The following is a 17,790-nucleotide window of genomic DNA, read 5'->3' on the forward strand; positions in this document are numbered from 1 at the left end:
GACGAATTTTACGGCGAGTGTCATATCAGGACATAAGTATCGTTCAATTTGCGTATCATTGTAACAAACGATCGGTAAGTCTCGAGGGGGGAAGAAACCGGGGGCGACTAGGTGAGGGAATAGCGTCGTACTCTGAGGGAATAGCGTCGACTAGGTGAGGGAATAGCGTCGTACTCCAGGAATTGCTGGGAAACTAGTGAACTCAAAAGTAGATCAGAGAGTCCGATAAACAAATTTAAGCGCGTCGAAGATAATATTGAGTTTCTCCGCCCAGGTCCGTGGGGAAACATGGTGTTTCTTCTGAGTCTTGTTGGCAGACTGATACCTGCTTCCTGGGCTATGTGCAGGGACGATTGCACGAACGGAGTATCTTGGGGAGGAATTTTTCGTCGTCAACATGCGACCGTTTCTTGCGTGGCGCTGGCGGAGGTGAACGGGAACTTGAACGAAAGGTTGGCGTGGTGTTAAGGGCTGGCAGAGTGCACGAGAGATGAGGAGTCGGAAACAAAGGGAAGTCGTCCCGAATGAAAGTTCCATACATATTGAAAGAGTGACTAGGCATGCTATAAGATTTCAAATTTCAGGTATGCTTACAATTGCAAGACGCGTCGTCAAAGTCTGTCAAAGTTCCAATCAACGCGTGATTGCCGACACACGTGATATGCCGGACAGCGGCGAGCGCAAAACTCCGCACTGCGGTATAGGGCTCAGTTCCTTAGTAGAGAAGGAACGACTCCCTTCATTGATCTATAGTCTGCCTAAGGGAGACCAACAAGATAATCTTGGTAGGAAGATCAACAACAAGTACATAAACTTAAGAACCATCTTTTCTTTGTTCGCTCAGCTCATAATCACGTTACTCTTGGTAGCGGAATTGCATCCATGATAGCATCTGGACGCTCGTATTGAATCCAGTGAGCAACGCCGGTAAGAACTCTAATATTCAGTCTCTCCACGTCATGAGGGACATGCTCCAAAAGACAGGTAGCACGAAGCTCCGGATCTGCTGCCAGCACGGTGATATTGACGTTAGACGGGATGTTGTTGAACAGCCCACCGAAAGACCATGGTGAGTTTAGCTGTTCGACCCAAACACAGAATCTGTCAGCAATCCTTCTCATTTCGACTCGGAAACATTACCCGAAAAACGTCGACAGTAGTGGGATCGCACATAGTGACTCCCAGCACTCTTAACACACAGTCACGTCGCGACCAAGCAGGATTCTCAGCCATATGCTCTTCGGCAGTTTTGACATTCATCATCTCCTTCAGAAACCTATTTTTGTTTACTTTGACCATCTCCTCTGTAAGCTCGAGGGAGGGATCGAGGAGTATGACAGTGGTTTCTTTCGTTTTGGGTAAGAATGGCAAGAGCGACAAGGCCACTGGGCCTCCAAGAGAATGACCTATGATCACGTCGTAGGACGTGTCCATGTCAAAATATTGTCGGAGGTCTTCTGCAAAGCCAGACACGCGATAGTCAGTGCCCCCTCTCCATGCATGTCCAATAAGGTTCGGCGCTACGACGAAGTACCCTGGTCAACATGTTAAAAATGATTATTACCATGATATAACAAAACCTGACCTTCTGCTGCCAACAGCTGGGCGACGCCCTCCCAGGAATTCGAGGACATACCCAAACCATGAATGAGCAGAGCCCGCTTGGAAGCGGTAGGAGAGCCCCACTGAGATGCTGAAATGGACATTTACACACTCAGACGGCCGGGATGTGTTCAAAACCTCGCGGTAGATAAGATTGAAGAGGTTGGCACTCAGTCTGCACTGAAAAGGGGAGGAATGGTGGAGGAAGAGCGTAGGAAAAGTGATCTAGTAAAGGGCACAAGGGGTATCTCTTAAAGACGCCACTTATGCAGAACGGAGCGCGGTCCGCATCTGAATGCGCAGCTCAGGCAGCCACAATTAGCATTGACGGAGCATCGAGAGGAAACCGAACGGAGATGAGGTTCTATTAAATACGAGAATGGCATACCAGGGCATATCGTCCAGTTGGTGAGTTTGCGTATGCAACGACCAGCGTATCAGTGAGTCTCGGTTCGTGTTTAGGGCGAAGAAAACTTGTCTAGCGGGCGCTACTGGGTGAGGGAATTTTTTTTTCGTACAATTGCTGTGAAACTAGTTAACTCAACTTGTAACACAGTCTGAGAGAAAGATCAATAACGAGGATGTGACAGTTATACACAGACACCACCGCAAAAACCCATCTCTTCGCTCAACTCACAACTTTGCTCTTGGTAGCGGAACTACATCCATAATAGCATCCGGATGCTCGTATTGAATCCAGTGACCGATGCCGGTAAGAACTCTAGCATTCAATCTCTCCACGTCACGAGGGATATGCTCCAAATAACACCTAGCATTAAGCGTTGGGTCTGATGCCAGCACGGTGATCTTCACGTTAGGGGGGATGTTTTTGAGCAACCCGCTGAAAGACCATGGCCTGTTATGCTGTTAATAACAACAACCCGCACACATTGTCAGCAATACTTCTAATTTTAACACCTGAAATGTTACCCCATATATTCCCTCGACAACAGTGCGATCACACATGGAAACTCCCAGCGCTCTCAACACGCAGTCACGTCGTGACCAAGCATGATTCTCAGCCATGTGCTCGTCCGCGGTTCTGACATTCGCAATCTCCTTCAGAAACCTATTGGTATGCATTTCGATTCTCTCCTCTGCAATTTCGAGGACAGGATCGAGGAGTATGACGGTGGTCTCTTTCGTTTTGGGCAGGAACGGCAAGAGTGACAAGGTCACTGGGCCCGCAAGAGAATGACCTATAATTACGTCGTAGGACGTGTCCGTGACGAAATACGGTCGCAGGTCCTCTGCAAGGGTGGATATACGATAGTCAGTGCTCCGTCTCCATGCGTGCCCAAGGAGATTCGGTGCTACGACGAAGTACCCTGATCAATCTGTTAAAAATGATCATCGCCATACTTTAACGAAACCTGACCTTCTGCTGCCAATATCTGAGCGAGGCCCTCCCATGAATGCGAGGACATAGTCATTCCATGAATGAGAAGGGCTCGCTTGGAAGCGGTGGGGGAACCCCACTGGGACGCTGACATGGACGTGTGCATAGGTTGAGGGAAGGCCTGCTAGAACTGACAATCGGGACAGTGGTGTGGAAGAGCGTAGGAAACTTAAGCTTGATCATGTCTGACTGTGTCATAAGGCACTGGAGACTAGATCAAAAATAGCACATATACCTATCGCTCATGCCACGAATCACCGCTATTACGGAACGGTCCGCATTTGAATGTGGGGCTCAGGCAGCCGAGGATTTGACATGCATTGTGGAGAAACGAGAGCGAAGCGAGCGGGGATGATGTATCTGTCTAAATAAGCGAGTGGCATATCAGAGTGCCCATTTGGTGAGTGTGCGTATGAAGCAAACATGGCCCATCAGTGAGTGTCGAGTTCGTGTTGTCGGGTGACAATAACTTGTCTAGCGGGCGCAACTAAATGAGGGAATGGCGGCATACTTCTGGAATTGCTGTGAAACTACCACAACCCAGAGGGAAGATCAATAACAAGTACATGATTGAATGCAGTACAGACAAGAACTACACTATAAAAATCCATCTCTTCCTCGCCTAGCTCATAATTTTGCTCTTGCTAGCGGAACTTCATCCATGATAGCATCCGGACGCTCATATTGAATCCAGTGACCGGTGTTGTTAATAACTCTAGCATTCAATCTCTCCACATCACGAGGGATCTGCTCCATATAACAAATACCATCGAGCGATGCCAGCACGGTGATTTTCACGTTAGGGGGGATTCCGTTCAACAGCCCGCTGAAAGACCATGGATTGTTATCCTGTTAATAATAACCACACAACTGGTCAGCAATGCTCCTCATGTTAACATTTGAAATATTACCCTAAATATCCCCTCGATAACAGTGCGATCACACATGGAGGCTCCAAGCGCTCTTGACAAGCAATCACGTCGTGACCAAGCATGATTGTCGGCCATGTGTTCGTCGGCGGTTCTGACATTCAAAACCCCCTCCAGAGACAAATTGTGATACATGTTGATTTGCTCCTCTGTAAGCTCGAGGGGGGGATCCACGAGTATGACAGTGGTTTCTTTGGTTCGTGGCAAGAATGGCAAGAGCGCCAAGGCCGTTGTGCCTCCAAGAGAATGCCCTATAATCACGTCGTAGGACGTGTCCATGACGAAATACGGTCTCAGGTCCTCTGCAAGGGTGGACATACGATAGTCAGTGCCCCGTCTCCATGCGTGCCCAAGGAGATTGGGCGCCACGACAAAGAACCCTGAATAAGCTGTTAAAACAGACCATCGTTACCGTAGCATTACTAACCTTCTGCTACTAATAGCTGAGCAAGGCCCTCCCATGAATGCGAGGACATAGTCGCACCATGAATGAGCAGAGCCCGCCTGGAAGCTGTAGGGGTACCCCACTGGGACGCTGAAATAGACTCATGCATACTCGGATGACGAGGATGTTCGGTACTGAATCTGCACTTAAAAGGCTGAGGGAGGGCCTACTACAATTGACAAACGATATGGTGGAGGGAGAACGTAGGAAAAGTGAACGTTAAGGGGCTAAGGGGGCTGAAGCGTATCCTGACAAAAACTAGATTGGCAAATACGCCTACCCTTCTGTCGAGATACTGTGACGGAAAGCAGACTAGTGCTGGCCGGGGATCGCGGGGATGACTTAATATTGTCTAGAAACGTTGACACTCTCACCCTCTACAATCTTAATGACAAATGTCTCAACTCCATGGTCCGGAGAGTAGAATCCGCAGTGCTCTTCATGTGATATGGCTCCTCTGATCAAACGAAGACACACGATTGCGCCGTCGAAATGGGTTTAGGACGTCAGGTTAGAAACCGCGGTGGATGCAAAATTCAAATTTCTCACTCGTATCGTGCAAACGGCCTAGTCTCCCCAGACCAGGCGAAGGAAGATAGTTGTTCCTTCGGATTAAGCAAACGGCCGAACTTACTAGTAATAGTATTGAAAGTTGCTATCATGATGTGCCAGAGAGTTTATCATTGCATGATGTCTGAAGTTGTTACAGACGAGACAAATCCAGAGAAGGCTCGATGTTGTCAAAAAAAAAGTTAAAAGAGAAACTCAACCTTGCGGTTGTGTGCTCAGAGCAAGCTGAGAGCTGAAAAATTGGCTATGCGACATTGAAGCGAGGGCAGCCCACGGAACGCCCTAGTAAAAGGCGAGGGCGTTGTCTGTTTGAGTTACCCTCTGTCGCTATACAACTTAGGTAATTTCAAAGTGGCTTCAACAAAGTTTTGCATTTGCTTTGGTAGACGGGTTTTCTTCCCATGCCCATCTTTGGAATGTCACTGGTCCCTACTCATAAGTGCACGTGCTTACTACTTACATCGCTCACCACCGTCATCGCCGTCGAGAACAACATGAGCGACGATGAATTCTTGCTGCTCGTATCTACGGGCTTGCAGACATTTCTTACTTCGGGCAGAATGTCGACCCCATTAACTTCAATGGATTTCCTTTTGGCTCTCATATCCTTTAGGGCATCCACATCTGCCTCAGGCCTCAATATTCCGCGTCTAACTGATTTACCGCGTGTAGAAAGGGTACTCGAGGCCTTCTCATCGAACTGGGAGCATGGCTCCATTATCCTGTCGCGCGAAGGCAGCGAGTTGACCATTATGGATGTCCATCTGGGGAATTCCCGTGTGCTCGAGGCCATCAACCCACGGAAGCGCAAGCGAGCACCCATTGACGAGGATGCAGACTCTGCTGCTGGTAGCACACCTGATGAGATGTCATCATCCAACGGAGAAAATGAATGTCCCATGTCCACGAATACCCCCTTAGGAAGTCTAAGTAAGGACTTGAAGGAGGTCTACGCAATCCTCCAGAAGAGCACGGCGAAGGGACGGTTACTTGCAGAACGTGTGCGTGTACTACTGATGTCCAAGTGATGCGTTATTTTGAGCGTTCAGCACTAGTTTCGATCTGTCAATGGTGGGTTCGAGCCGATATGCACCTACATCACCAAAGTAGAATGCGCAAAATCCCGCTTCGAAGTTGATCCTTCTAATCCGCCAAACCCTACATTCTGCAACCTCTTGCACTTCCGTCCTCTCATTCGACCGCACACAGACCCCAGCCTTGGACATTGCTCCTACCTCAACACGTGCTACTCTGAGCCGACATACTCACAGTCACCTTCGATTACTCCTTTCCCACCTGGCACTGGAGCGCGCGTATCATTACCGTCTGGTCTCGGCGCAGGAGGACGGGGAAAGGAGAAAGCGCCGTGTCGGTATCTACATTTCGAGATTGATTGGGATGAGAAAGACGGGACAATCGCTCCGGCTGATTCATGGAGAACTCAGAGGGCAAAGAAACCTTTCAGGATTGAGATAGGAATGGGCCCTGATGGAAGAGACATGCAAGTAGTAAGTACCATGACTGCGTTTCAATTGCTTGACGCTGAGGTTGTTCGCACAGCTTCCTCCTCAGTGGATCAACTGTGACTTGCGCCGCTTTGACTACTCGGTGCTAGGAAAATTTCACGTCATTATGGCAGATCCGCCATGGGATATACACATGAGCGTGCGCGTCTTATAAGACCATTTCGCCGTACGTGAGGTCTGAGTGAATTTTAAATAGCTCCCGTATGGAACGATGACAGACGATGAAATGCGTGCCATGCCGATACCGACACTCCAGGACGAAGGAATGCTCTTCCTTTGGGTCACTGGGCGTGCAATGGAAGTCGGTCGGGAGTGCCTCCGAGTATGGGGGTACACCCGCGTCGATGAAGTAGTCTGGGTCAAGACTAACCAGGTACATTCCTCATTAACCTCTCACCCCTCCTATTTACTTACACTCAATAGCTCCAGCGCGTGATTCGCACCGGCCGAACAGGTCACTGGCTCAATCACACGAAAGAACACATGCTTGTTGGTGTCAAAACGCGCACAGATGCTGCAGGAAACCTCGTTTTCCCCTCATGGGCAAACCGCGGACTCGACACTGACGTCATCGTGAGCGAGGTGCGCGAGACGAGTCGCAAACCAGATGAGGTGTACGGGCTGATCGAAAGGATGTGTCCTGGTGGGCGGAAGATTGAGATTTTCGGAAGAAAGCATAATACTCGGCCTGGGTGAGTGGCAGCGATTGATGACATGGGTTGTAGTGTGCTGACCAGAATTCTTCGTAGGTGGCTGACGCTTGGAAATCAGCTAGGCCAGGACCAGGTATATGAGGAGGATCTAGCGGCACGAATCAAAGCTAGATACCCAGAACGTTTCATGACCGTGTCTAGTCAGGCTATACATCACTAAATAGTCCTATGCATTTTCATTTCTGCTCGATGGGCCGGGGGCCTAGTGTTGTGGGCAGAATCGGGGGAAGAGATTCAATGGTACTAGAAGTATCTATACATAGATGTAAGACCACTAGATATCGATAGACGCTTGAAAACGATCATTTGATCAGTACAGAGGGCGGTGCACTAGTACACACGCAATAAATCGCGAACATAATTGCGCGAGTCCGACGTATAAAAACGAACGGCGTGTGCACGTGCATCAAAGAGAATTGTGTCAGACTCGAGACTGACACACGCATTGAAGACGTCAATAACTCCTGCACGGTAAACCACACCCTTGACACACCGTGATACTCAAAAAACTTGCGGAGGAGACCAGAAGATACGACCGAGTCTCCTTTGCGGTCAAGTTATTGATCGGAAATGACAAGCGCAAGGGGCGGCACAAGAGACGAAGTAGACTCAAGCTGAGCTGCCGAATACGAAGCAGACATGTGCGCAAAACGACGAGAATAGAAGGAGCACAAATCTAGGAAAACGACAGCTTTCGCGTTTTTTTTTGGGCTCGACGACGACGACATAGGCCTAGGATAGCGCAAGCTATGGCCAAAACTTGCAAGAAGGCTTGCGAACCAGTTGAACGCTATTGAGCAACAAAGTCAAACAAACGCAGCGTTCGAGCTTACAGCGAGACTACAAAACTGCGTGGTAAGTAAGTACTTCAATCATATTGAACATAACAAATTGATTTTAAGTATTTTAAGTATTTGAGAATTCCTCTGTTCCAAGATCCTCATTGCTCGAGCGGCAATAAAATTTGTTCAGAAGCAAACACGTTGATCAACCCAGCATCAAACTACTAATCGTGCCATCAACCATACTGCACCGATGTGAAAGCAGAAACACGACTCACTGTAGTTCACTGTCGCGACATGCCACTCACTCATCATTCACATAAAGTGCGTTTCTACCACGCCGGTGAGTCACGTGGTTAAATCCATGACGCAAACCACTCATACTCACGCATTTATGACGTCCCAGAATGCAGTGCTTGCAGTCTTTAGAACGAGAGCAAAAGGCAGGACATAGGCCAACGGACTCGGAATTGTCAGCAGATGTGGATGTTGTCAACACAGCAATAATGGCGAGGACAAAGAAGAGACGCATTGTTTATGAGGATGTGATGTGGGATCAAGTAACTCTGAAGGGGACAGTAGGAAGACGCCTTGCTTTTATGTGCTGAATATTGTTTATCATGGCGATGTAGGAAAAACCTATTCAAGGTCTATTAGCTATTTGGTGTGAAACAATATATGATCTAGTGTTGTAGGCAGAACTGTTTTGAAGTTTAGTTCTACCGGAATACATAACTGGCAGGGCAGATGTGGCAGAATCAGGGCGGAGGTATCACTACTTACATGAATGTAAGACCACTGGATAGTAGTAACATCGAGTCAATATTCCAAGTCTGACCATCTATGACCATCATTTTTCCCCATTGCGAATATCTTCCAGTCGAGCAAACTCAGCATCACTAATGACATCAAGTGACATTGATTCTGGACCTCCGAGATGTTACTACAAGCTGGCGTCACCGGAGACTGCTGCAAGCGGGGGAACGAATGCAGAGTCGTCTTCTTTCGCTTGCGAACAGGGGCAGTTGCGCTGGACTCAACAACCACATCGCCAGAAATAACTGCAGCCATCAAAGCCACCTTTCCACCCACGGGTTTCTTCATAAAGTGTTGCAGCGCCTCGTCACGAGTCTCTTGTGGACAATTGCTGCATTTTAAGCCATTCGTGAGGCGTTCGAAGAGGTTCTTATTATGTCCATCGATGCGGTGGTCGCAATTCCACCAATATATCTGTTGGATTTGGCAGAAGTAGCGTCCCCCTTTTTGAAGTTGCTGTATAGTCGGTTATTAGTTCGGTTGCCACGCGGCAGAATGACAGAGTTCTGCCCACAACACTATCGATGGCAGACCTTACACTCAACTGGTGCCACCATTCGTTGTTCTCTTCTTAGGCATGCGTAAGATGGCCAAATATAATATTCATATTAACCCCGCGCCTCCGACCGTCGTAATTAAATTGTGGTGGTCAAACATGATCTCTAGTGCACAAAAATACAAAAAGGCGTCTGCGTGAGGATCTACGTACTAGAACATGGTCCGTTTCTGAGCGAACGTTAACGTTGAACCAGACCATCCCGCGTAATTAGGTTATCATGACCGCGAGGAGGCGAAGAGATGCAGCTGCTCCCCGGCTTCGTCAAGTTCCGCAACGAGGAGCTCGTTCACAGCCGTAGGATTATCTAGGTATACTGAGGAAATCGGATCAGATGGCTGGAAGATACACACAAGGCGGAAAACCCACCGTGGTGACCCGCATAGGGGATATTGTACATCTTGCTCTTATAATTACCGGCGTTGCGGAGGTTTTCAAGAGACTGCAGTCCACCTTGCGGGTCCATCCAATCATGCTCGCCATCTAAGAGAATACTAAGGGATGGCTTAAGGGACGGAGCTAAAATGATACGTACAAATGAAGGTTATTGGTATCTTGAGTGGGGCTACTCGGTCAACAAGCGGCATACGAGCGTGAGCGTAGGGCGCAAGGATATGAGCTACGTGGAAACCCAATTTAGACGAGAGATTGAATATGAAAGAGCAGAACCTACATATGCAATATTCTCCTGAACCCTTAGAAAGTGTGATATTCAAGATGTAGTCGTGCATATCTCGAGTTTCATCTTCAGTCAAACCGGAGAAACGGCGACTTGAGTACTGCATAGAATAGAAACGTCAGTATCCTAGTCTAATTGACAATACCATATTCCAAACCTTTCCTACGAGCATGGGACCCCAGAAGAGGGTCGAGCGTACAACTTGGAAGGGACTCCAACCCTCCTCCCATAGGTATGTGAGGAGCTTTCTTGACCGGCTCTCCTTCTCCTTCATGGCCTTCTGCTCTTCCCGTATGCGCTTAACCTCCGCAGCGGATGAAGCGATCGCAGAACTACTTATTATGCTTGCTGAGTCGCCTTCATCGGTTAGTTCGCGCGAGGGCATGGTAAGGTTGTTCGGATCTCGAGGAACACCAGCAGGAGAGAGGAGAATGAGCTTGTGCACGCGGGCGGGGTGTCGCAGTGCATATGCAACACTGAAATAAGCGCCAAGGGAGTGTCCGATCAGCGTCATCTTCTCGAGGCCCATCTTGGCTCGCCACTCCTCCAGCGAATCAATAAAGAAGGACTCGGCTTCGTTCACACGCCCTGAGATGTCATCGCGCTTTGCTTTGATGGTGAAGGGTACGCGGGCGGAGCGGCCCATGCCCAGCCAGTCCACAGCGAAGACGTCAGTACCGCGGTGCCCTGCCCATTGCGCGAGTGCGGGGAAATTACGGAAGAAGAAACCTAGACCTGCACCGTATCCATGAAGGACGACGGCTGGGGGTGGTGCAGTCGGCGATGGGCTCGTGGATTTGATTGATAGGGTGTTTAGGAAATGTTTCGGTGCTGCGAGCTGCACACGCTCCTTGTGGGCAATAACAGGACTGTCGTCCGGAGAGGAATCCATCTTCTCTGGCACAAAGAAGGGAAGTCGCCTACAAAGACGTCATATATATACTTTCAATGCATGGAGATCTGTTGCATACCTCAGTAGGCGCTCCTCAGATGCAGTACCCTGCTTGTCCCCAGCAGCCCACCTGCCTCGAATCATGAGCGCTGGACAGCAACATATGTTGGCCTTTATTTCACTTACCAGCTCTTTAAGCTCGCTGCGAATGTGACAGGTATATCCCTAGCCGGGGGAAGTGGGAGGAAGGTAGATGAACTACTGGCTGGGATTGACGCTGACATGGCACCTGCTGGCCTACGGAGAAGGTTGATCGCAGAAATGGTGGAATATGTAAGAAAGGAGAAGGAAAGAGTTATTATGGGGGAGGGGCGTGAGGTCAGCTATTACTTATATACTTACTACTATGATGGCTGTCACTGGCTGCCGCTACCACAACGCGTCCCGTCCACACGGAGACCAATGACAAATCACATTCATGTCATGGACCCAATGCCGTCCTCGGCTGAACCATATTTTAATCTCCGTTTCTATCTTGTCATCAATGTTTTGAACCCAATTCCATCCGTCTTCATCTCTGGAACGCCATGTACAACGGAATCGGATTAACGACCCCTCGTGGAAGGTGTGTTCTTTAGGCCACGGTCGAACTCACTATGCTGATGCTATATCGTAGTGGCACAAATGGCTATGTTATGCGCAACCTCTCGACACTTCGTGTGCACGAGACCGCCGCAGACCGAGCTGCTGCCTGGGATGTAGCCCCCCCAAAGCACAGAGAACCAGACGAGGCCATTTTGGAACACGAGAGAAAACGAAAGGTTGAAATCAAGTGTCTGGAGCTGCAACTGCAGCTAGAGGACGATGGGTACGTGTACTTGAATGTTTTCATTAGCGATTCTGACTTTCGTCTAAACAGCCTGGATGAAGCAACCATCACCACGCGAGTTGAAGAACTTCGCACGACTTTGAACAAGGATTTAGCATCACTCGCTCCATCTGTGAAAAAATTGAAACCATCTGACACGCATGGCATTGCAGCCGCCAAAAAGGCCGAACTTGACAAAATGGCCAGAGCACTTGGCACGAGAAGTAACTACACGGAGGGTGAGGCATTTGACCGAGAAAAACAGGAGGAAAACAAAATGCGTCGTATGGTCGAGCGAGAGGAACGCGACAGGAAGCGTGAGGAAGAAAGGTCGAAAGTGATGGAACAAAAGCAGAAGTGGGAGGCAGAGAGGAGGGAGCGTGATCGCCTGCGTCGGAGGGAGGAAGATAGGATAAGGAAAGAGAGGGAAGAGACCAGCCGAAGGAAGGAGAGAATGCCGCCCCCTCCCGTGCCTGCCTTCAGGGATCGGCCCAGAGACTACCGTGGTGAGCGTGACCGCAGGAGCCGAAGCCCGCGACGTGAAAGAGACGTTCGACGCCGCAGGTCACCTTCTCGGTCTCCTCCACCTCGTCGACGGTCTCCCTCTCCTGTACAGTCCAAATTACGATCCCGTTCCCCGGAGCGAACGGGCTATCGGCGTTCTGGGTCTATAACACCACCATCGAGGCGATCGCCACCCTCCATTATTCCTAACCGGTTACGTGAGCATTCAGAATCGCCTCCTCGTCGTGGCCATGAGCGTTCAAAATCGCCTCCTCGTCGTGGCCGCGACCGCTCAGAATCGCCGCCCCGCCGACGTGGACGGGATCGCTCAGACTCTCCACCTCGGCAAGTCCGAGAGCTCTCACCTCCTCCCCGTAATGGACCAGAGCAAGATCGTGGGAGGAATGTCTCTCGATCACCGCGACCGATAGGACGCGGTCGTTCAGCTTCTTCAGATTCGTCTATGTCTGTGAGCACGGGACGCAGTCGTTCCAGAGATTGAGATACAGCGTCAGCACCCAGAATCTTCTGAAATCTGCTATTTGTCTGGATGTTATCATTACGTAACCTTTGCTCTGCTTTGTATTTCAATTTGTACAAAATTTTCGGTGCGAATATCATGCACCGTGATTGGCGGTCTGTTTTTCGAAGCTTCGCAGTGCTGTTGTAATGCTACTGGCTCTTTGTTTATACGCTGGCCCTATTACCGTCATGAGTCCAATATGTGCTGACTAGTCGGCTGTCCTTGCCTTCCTGTGTCATGATTGCGTGCCGTATCCGCATCTGTTGTGCTGCGTGACTCGTACTTAGTCAAATATTACTCAACAGCAACTCAGCAGTAATTCCTGCGGCACTTTCTCTTCTTTCTGCGTTTTCCTCTACTCCGAGAGTTGGTCCAATCGTAGACACTCATGCACTCTACCGCGCGTCTGACTCGTCTATCAAGTCCTCTCTCTCGGCTGCAAATTTTGGCTCCAGGCTCCATTGCGACCCCGTCAACAGCACCCAGGCGGCATGCTTCAAATGTTGTATCTGAGGTACGCCGACCATGTTTTGTCTACAAAATGCGAACTGGCATAGCTCCCGACGTCCCCCAGTACACGCTACTTGAAGCCTACATATGACTTTTCTGCACATACACAATCGTCTGCAACCAAAAGTACTATAGCGCTTGGTGATGAATACCTCCTTCCTGTCTACGCGCGCCCTCCGTTCGTGCTGTCGCATGGACGTGGTAGCTGGGTCTGGGATGCAGAGGGCCGAAAATTTCTTGATTTTAGCGCGGGCATCGCCGTGAATGCATTGGGACATGCGGATCCAGGTGTATCAGAGGTGAGTTAACTCTACATCTCAAACCTTATTTTCCAAAGGGAAGCGTCCATTACAACGGGGAACTTAGTACTACATCATCGCAGGTGCTACAGCAGCAATCATCCACCCTGCTCCATACCTCAAATGTATACTACAATAAGTGGGCTCCAAAGCTGGCGGAGCTTTTGGTGACGCTCACTCAAAAAGAAGGGGGACTAGGTTACGCCACTTCCCCATCTTCATCAACCGCTAAGAACGGGGCCAAAGTTTTCTTCGCTAACTCTGGCACGGAAGCGAACGAAGGCGCACTGAAGATAGCCCGCAAAGTCGGAAAAGACCGCTGGGCCGCGACTACTGGTGGAAAGGCCGACGATCCATCGTGTCCTAAAACGCATATCGTATGCTTTGAGAACTCATTCCATGGTCGGAGTATGGGTGCTTTAAGCGTCACATCAACGGAAAAATACCAACTACCTTTCCGACCATTGATACCCGGGGTCAGCACTGGCAAGCTCAATGATCTAGATTGCCTAGATAGGCTTATCACTGATGATACCTGCGTGGTTATTGTCGAGCCCATACAAGGAGAGGGAGGCGCCACTGCCGCAACCGAAAAATGGCTGAGGGCACTCCGAAAACGCTGTGACGAGACGGGAACGGTCTTGATCTATGATGAGATTCAAGTTTGTCGTAATTTCTAATATTGTCACAGCGTGTTTTAATCGAATTCCAGTGCGGCCTGTACAGGACAGGGAATCTTTGGGCGCATTCGGCACTGCCGATTGATTGCCATCCTGATATCATCACGATGGCGAAGCCGCTCGCCAACGGTTATCCAATTGGTGCCGTGTTACTTCGTGATAGCGTTGCGTCTACAATGACTGCGGGTGAGGATGACAAGTTACATTGGGTCGCTCACAGAAACTGACAGTTACTGGCAGGCACTCATGGTACGACGTTTGGAGGGTCACCCACGGCCTGTGCAGTTGGACATCATGTTCTGAATCGCCTGAGCGATCGTGCCTTCGTTGCCCATATGAAGGAGATTAGCGCGCACATGAACAGCCGGCTCGAACTTTTGCCGGAATGGTTCCCAGCCATGTTACAGCCTCACGTGCGCGGTCGTGGTTTCATCCGAGGTCTTGGATTCATTGATGCCTCGCACCCCGGAGAGGTGGTACAGTTGGCGCGAGAGCGTGGAGTGTTCCTACTGACTGCTGGGAAAGACGCGGTGCGTTTTGTACCCTCTCTAAATGTTACAAAGGAAGAAGTGGATGTAGCTATGGACGTGCTCGAAGGGTGCCTGTCTTCTTTGCGGGGTTAAGTAGTTCCATACTTGCAGTTACTTACTTAGTCGGTGGCTGTCAGTGGTTACATTTCACCTGCACATAATTTCCACGGACGAGGCCACGGGATTGCAAGCCAGTGTCCCAGGTAAACTTCAGTCTCACTGTTTGTGTCTTGCTGTTCACTCTTGCCCTTCCCCAAAAATTCTCCTGTGTCCTGTGTCCTATTTTCTCAGAACTAAAACAAAAGTATATAGTATTTTGTAAGTGTAAGATGTAAAACATTATTGATTTGATACAAATAAATAATATGTAGACATGTGCCGAAGGCACAACGGGTTTGGACTCGTTTCCACGGAACGGACAGCTCAGATTTCCAAAGGGGAATAGCCACGTGATTGCCGCCAGCCAATGATAGCGTGCCTAATTCAAGTTACAAAGTCAATATAACGTTGTCAAAAGTTTCAGAAATCTGCCCATCTCCCGATTTCCCTTAGTTGCCCACTCACCTAGCACTTGCTCGTAAGCCTACGTATCTGTGCTAGTTTCCATCCTCTAATTGATGTTTCAGATTTGACCATATATTCTGCGAGCTTTCTTCGAGAGTTCCCAGTAGTAGAACATGGAAAAGCTCTCTTCGCTAGCTCGTTTCAAGAGTTCCTGCCCGTTCTTGGGCGGGACGAAGACTTCCACCCTTCGCGCTCTCAGCAGCACCATTTCCCCCAGGTTCCCCTCCATCTCCCAGCTCACTGAGCGAGCCACGGGTTGCCCTATCATGGGTCCCGCTTTAGTGATGCGCTCCACCCAGATGGTCGCTGGTTACGCCAGCGTTGCTGGTCAGGCTGACGTCCAGAAAATCCACCACAGTAAAGGTATATTCCCCGGCACCAGCGTTTCTGAGGCGGATATTGCCAAATGCCCTCACGCTTCCGCTGCTCGGGCTGCTGCTCGCATGGCGGATGATCTCGCTGCCGCCTCTGTCACTGCGAAGGCGCCAGAGGCCGGAAAGGAAGCCCCAAGCGCGGCCCAGAAGGCTGCTGCTGTCGGAAAGGAAGCCCCGAGCACTGCCCAGAAGGCTGCTGCTGCCGGATGCCCTTTCCATAAGGCTGCTGCTGCCACAGAAGAACAACCTGCGAAAGTGCCTGACGCGACAGAAAAACAGGCTACTTCTGCCACTTCAGGTGCTTATAACTACGATAAATTCTATGCGGCCGAACTCGACAAGAAGCACAAGGATCAGTCCTATCGCTACTTCAACAATATCAACCGACTCGCAACCAAATTTCCGATTGCGCACACTGCGAGTGTGAAGGAAGAAGTCCAAGTCTGGTGTGCTAACGACTATCTGGGGATGGGAAATAATCCCGTCGTACTTGAAACCATGCAGTGCGTATCGCCGCTACTGATTTTGGCCGCAAGCTTATATTTTTCTCACAGTCGCGCATTGGACAAATACGGCGCAGGCGCAGGGGGCACTAGGAACATAGCCGGAAATAGTGCTATGCATCTCAGTCTCGAGCGTGAGCTTGCGACCCTTCATCGCAAGGAGTCTGCGCTCGTATTTTCATCTTGCTACGTTGCCAATGATGCGACCCTATCTACCCTCGGTTCTAAACTTCCTGGTTGCGTCTACTTCTCAGACGCTTCCAACCACGCGTCCATGATACAGGGTATTCGACACTCTGGAGCGAAGAAGGAGATCTTCAAGCACAACGACCTCAATGACCTGGAGGCCAAACTGCAGAAGTATCCGAAGGACACCCCTAAGATCATCGCATTTGAAAGCGTGTACTCGATGTGCGGTAGCATTGGGCCTATCAAGGAGATCTGTGATCTGGCTAAGAAGTACGGCGCCTTGACTTTCCTTGACGAAGTTCACGCTGTCGGGCTTTATGGACCCCGCGGTGCGGGCGTTGCCGAGCACCTTGACTGGGAATCTCACCAGATCGCCGGTCAGAGCCCCGAACCGATCAAAGATAGCGTTATGGATCGAATTGACATGATTACTGGTTAGTCATTATCACGAACACCCATCTGACGGGCCCCGCTTACCATACGGTCAGGTACACTTGGCAAGGCATACGGCACTGTTGGCGGATACGTTGCCGGCTCTCGCGATTTCATCGACATGATTCGTTCATACGCACCTGGTTTCATTTTCACTACATCACTGCCTCCCGCTACAGTCGCTGGTGCTCGAGCTTCCGTCATTTACCAGAAGCACCATGTTGGTGATCGAGCATTGAAGCAAATCAATGTTCGCACTGTCAAGGAACGTTTCGCTGCTTTAGACATACCCGTCGTCCCCGGTCCTTCTCACATTGTCCCGGTCTTGGTTGGTGATGCTGGACTCGCAAAAGCAGCCAGCGACAAGCTTCTTCATGAACACGGCATATACGTTCAGGCAATCAATTATCCGACTGTTGCCGTGGGCGAAGAGCGTCTTCGGGTCACTGTCACTCCTCGTCATACCGCAGAGCAGATCGATGGTTTGATCGGTGCAATGAACACAGTGTTCACGGACCTCGACATTAACCGCATCAGCGACTGGGCAAAGTTGGGTGGACGTGCCAACGTTGGCATAGGAAAGGAAAACGTGGCTCCCATCTGGAGCAATGCTCAGATCAACACCGCTGGACAACCACAGACATTGCGAGATGGGGAGGCGGCCGTGGTTGACGTTACCGCAATTCAGGTGGTTCGAAAGAGTTTTGAGGACCTTTTGGGAGCTGTCGAGTTGAACGAGACGGAGAGGAAGGTGGAAGCTGCGTTGCTGACTGGAGCTGCTAAGCACGTTGCTGAAGCTCTGCCGAAGAAAGCGAAGGCAACACTAGCGCCCGTCAATCCAGTTGATGTGCCCGTCACGTCTACTGTCGCGGTTTCGGCTTGATAACTGTTTAGAGAATGTTTTG

General features: G+C 49.9%; 8 protein-coding genes across 8 annotated transcripts; 3 read left to right on the forward strand and 5 right to left on the reverse strand.

The window, feature by feature from the left end:
* Nucleotides 1-104: 104 nt before the first annotated feature.
* Nucleotides 105-598, reverse strand: EDB91DRAFT_1099756 (uncharacterized protein). Its single transcript, XM_041317147.1, has one exon. It carries the CDS (start codon nt 535-537, stop codon nt 214-216), a length of 324 nt encoding a protein of 107 aa, XP_041183103.1. The 5' UTR covers nt 538-598; the 3' UTR covers nt 105-213.
* Nucleotides 599-658: 60 nt separating this feature from the next.
* Nucleotides 659-1,888, reverse strand: EDB91DRAFT_416468 (Alpha/Beta hydrolase protein). Its single transcript, XM_041327198.1, has 3 exons — nt 1,586-1,888; nt 1,141-1,535; nt 659-1,079 (listed from the first exon to the last, which is right to left on the reverse strand). The coding sequence occupies exons 1-3, from the start codon at nt 1,704-1,706 to the stop codon at nt 852-854; spliced, it is 744 nt and encodes a 247-aa protein (XP_041183104.1). The 5' UTR covers nt 1,707-1,888; the 3' UTR covers nt 659-851.
* A 223-nt stretch (nt 1,889-2,111) lies between these two features.
* Nucleotides 2,112-3,259, reverse strand: EDB91DRAFT_416500 (Alpha/Beta hydrolase protein). Its single transcript, XM_041327199.1, has 4 exons — nt 3,237-3,259; nt 2,981-3,190; nt 2,533-2,930; nt 2,112-2,466 (listed from the first exon to the last, which is right to left on the reverse strand). Exons 2-4 carry the CDS (start codon nt 3,105-3,107, stop codon nt 2,236-2,238), a joined length of 756 nt encoding a protein of 251 aa, XP_041183105.1. The 5' UTR covers nt 3,108-3,190; nt 3,237-3,259; the 3' UTR covers nt 2,112-2,235.
* EDB91DRAFT_1099765 (Alpha/Beta hydrolase protein) lies at nt 3,237-4,749 on the reverse strand. The gene is made up of 3 exons (XM_041317148.1): nt 4,358-4,749; nt 3,913-4,310; nt 3,237-3,850 (listed from the first exon to the last, which is right to left on the reverse strand). The coding sequence occupies exons 1-3, from the start codon at nt 4,482-4,484 to the stop codon at nt 3,629-3,631; spliced, it is 747 nt and encodes a 248-aa protein (XP_041183106.1). The 5' UTR covers nt 4,485-4,749; the 3' UTR covers nt 3,237-3,628.
* Nucleotides 4,750-5,439: 690 nt separating this feature from the next.
* On the forward strand, nt 5,440-7,344 carry EDB91DRAFT_1077478 (MT-A70-domain-containing protein; the record flags this gene model as incomplete). Its single annotated transcript, XM_041314935.1, has 6 exons — nt 5,440-5,946; nt 6,001-6,453; nt 6,506-6,610; nt 6,668-6,844; nt 6,895-7,163; nt 7,221-7,344. 6 exons carry the CDS (start codon nt 5,440-5,442, stop codon nt 7,342-7,344), a joined length of 1,635 nt encoding a protein of 544 aa, XP_041183107.1.
* Nucleotides 7,345-9,368: 2,024 nt separating this feature from the next.
* On the reverse strand, nt 9,369-11,358 carry EDB91DRAFT_1099778 (Alpha/Beta hydrolase protein). Its single transcript, XM_041317149.1, has 7 exons — nt 11,096-11,358; nt 10,989-11,039; nt 10,175-10,937; nt 10,012-10,117; nt 9,874-9,957; nt 9,708-9,821; nt 9,369-9,654 (listed from the first exon to the last, which is right to left on the reverse strand). Exons 1-7 carry the CDS (start codon nt 11,191-11,193, stop codon nt 9,557-9,559), a joined length of 1,314 nt encoding a protein of 437 aa, XP_041183108.1. The 5' UTR covers nt 11,194-11,358; the 3' UTR covers nt 9,369-9,556.
* Nucleotides 11,359-11,483: 125 nt separating this feature from the next.
* On the forward strand, nt 11,484-15,126 carry EDB91DRAFT_1326292 (pyridoxal phosphate-dependent transferase). The gene is made up of 7 exons (XM_041325223.1): nt 11,484-11,534; nt 11,586-11,777; nt 11,829-12,750; nt 13,362-13,613; nt 13,697-14,275; nt 14,326-14,479; nt 14,534-15,126. Exons 1-7 carry the CDS (start codon nt 11,497-11,499, stop codon nt 14,914-14,916), a joined length of 2,520 nt encoding a protein of 839 aa, XP_041183109.1. The 5' UTR covers nt 11,484-11,496; the 3' UTR covers nt 14,917-15,126.
* A 374-nt stretch (nt 15,127-15,500) lies between these two features.
* On the forward strand, nt 15,501-17,768 carry EDB91DRAFT_1077481 (pyridoxal phosphate-dependent transferase; the record flags this gene model as incomplete). Its single annotated transcript, XM_041314936.1, has 3 exons — nt 15,501-16,264; nt 16,316-16,887; nt 16,942-17,768. The coding sequence occupies 3 exons, from the start codon at nt 15,501-15,503 to the stop codon at nt 17,766-17,768; spliced, it is 2,163 nt and encodes a 720-aa protein (XP_041183110.1).
* Nucleotides 17,769-17,790: the final 22 nt, after the last annotated feature.

The sequence above is a fragment of the Suillus paluster genome, assembly GCF_016628075.1.
Source record: "Suillus paluster strain FC165 chromosome Unknown EDB91scaffold_3, whole genome shotgun sequence".
In the NCBI taxonomy this organism is placed as follows: domain Eukaryota; kingdom Fungi; phylum Basidiomycota; class Agaricomycetes; order Boletales; family Suillaceae; genus Suillus; species Suillus paluster.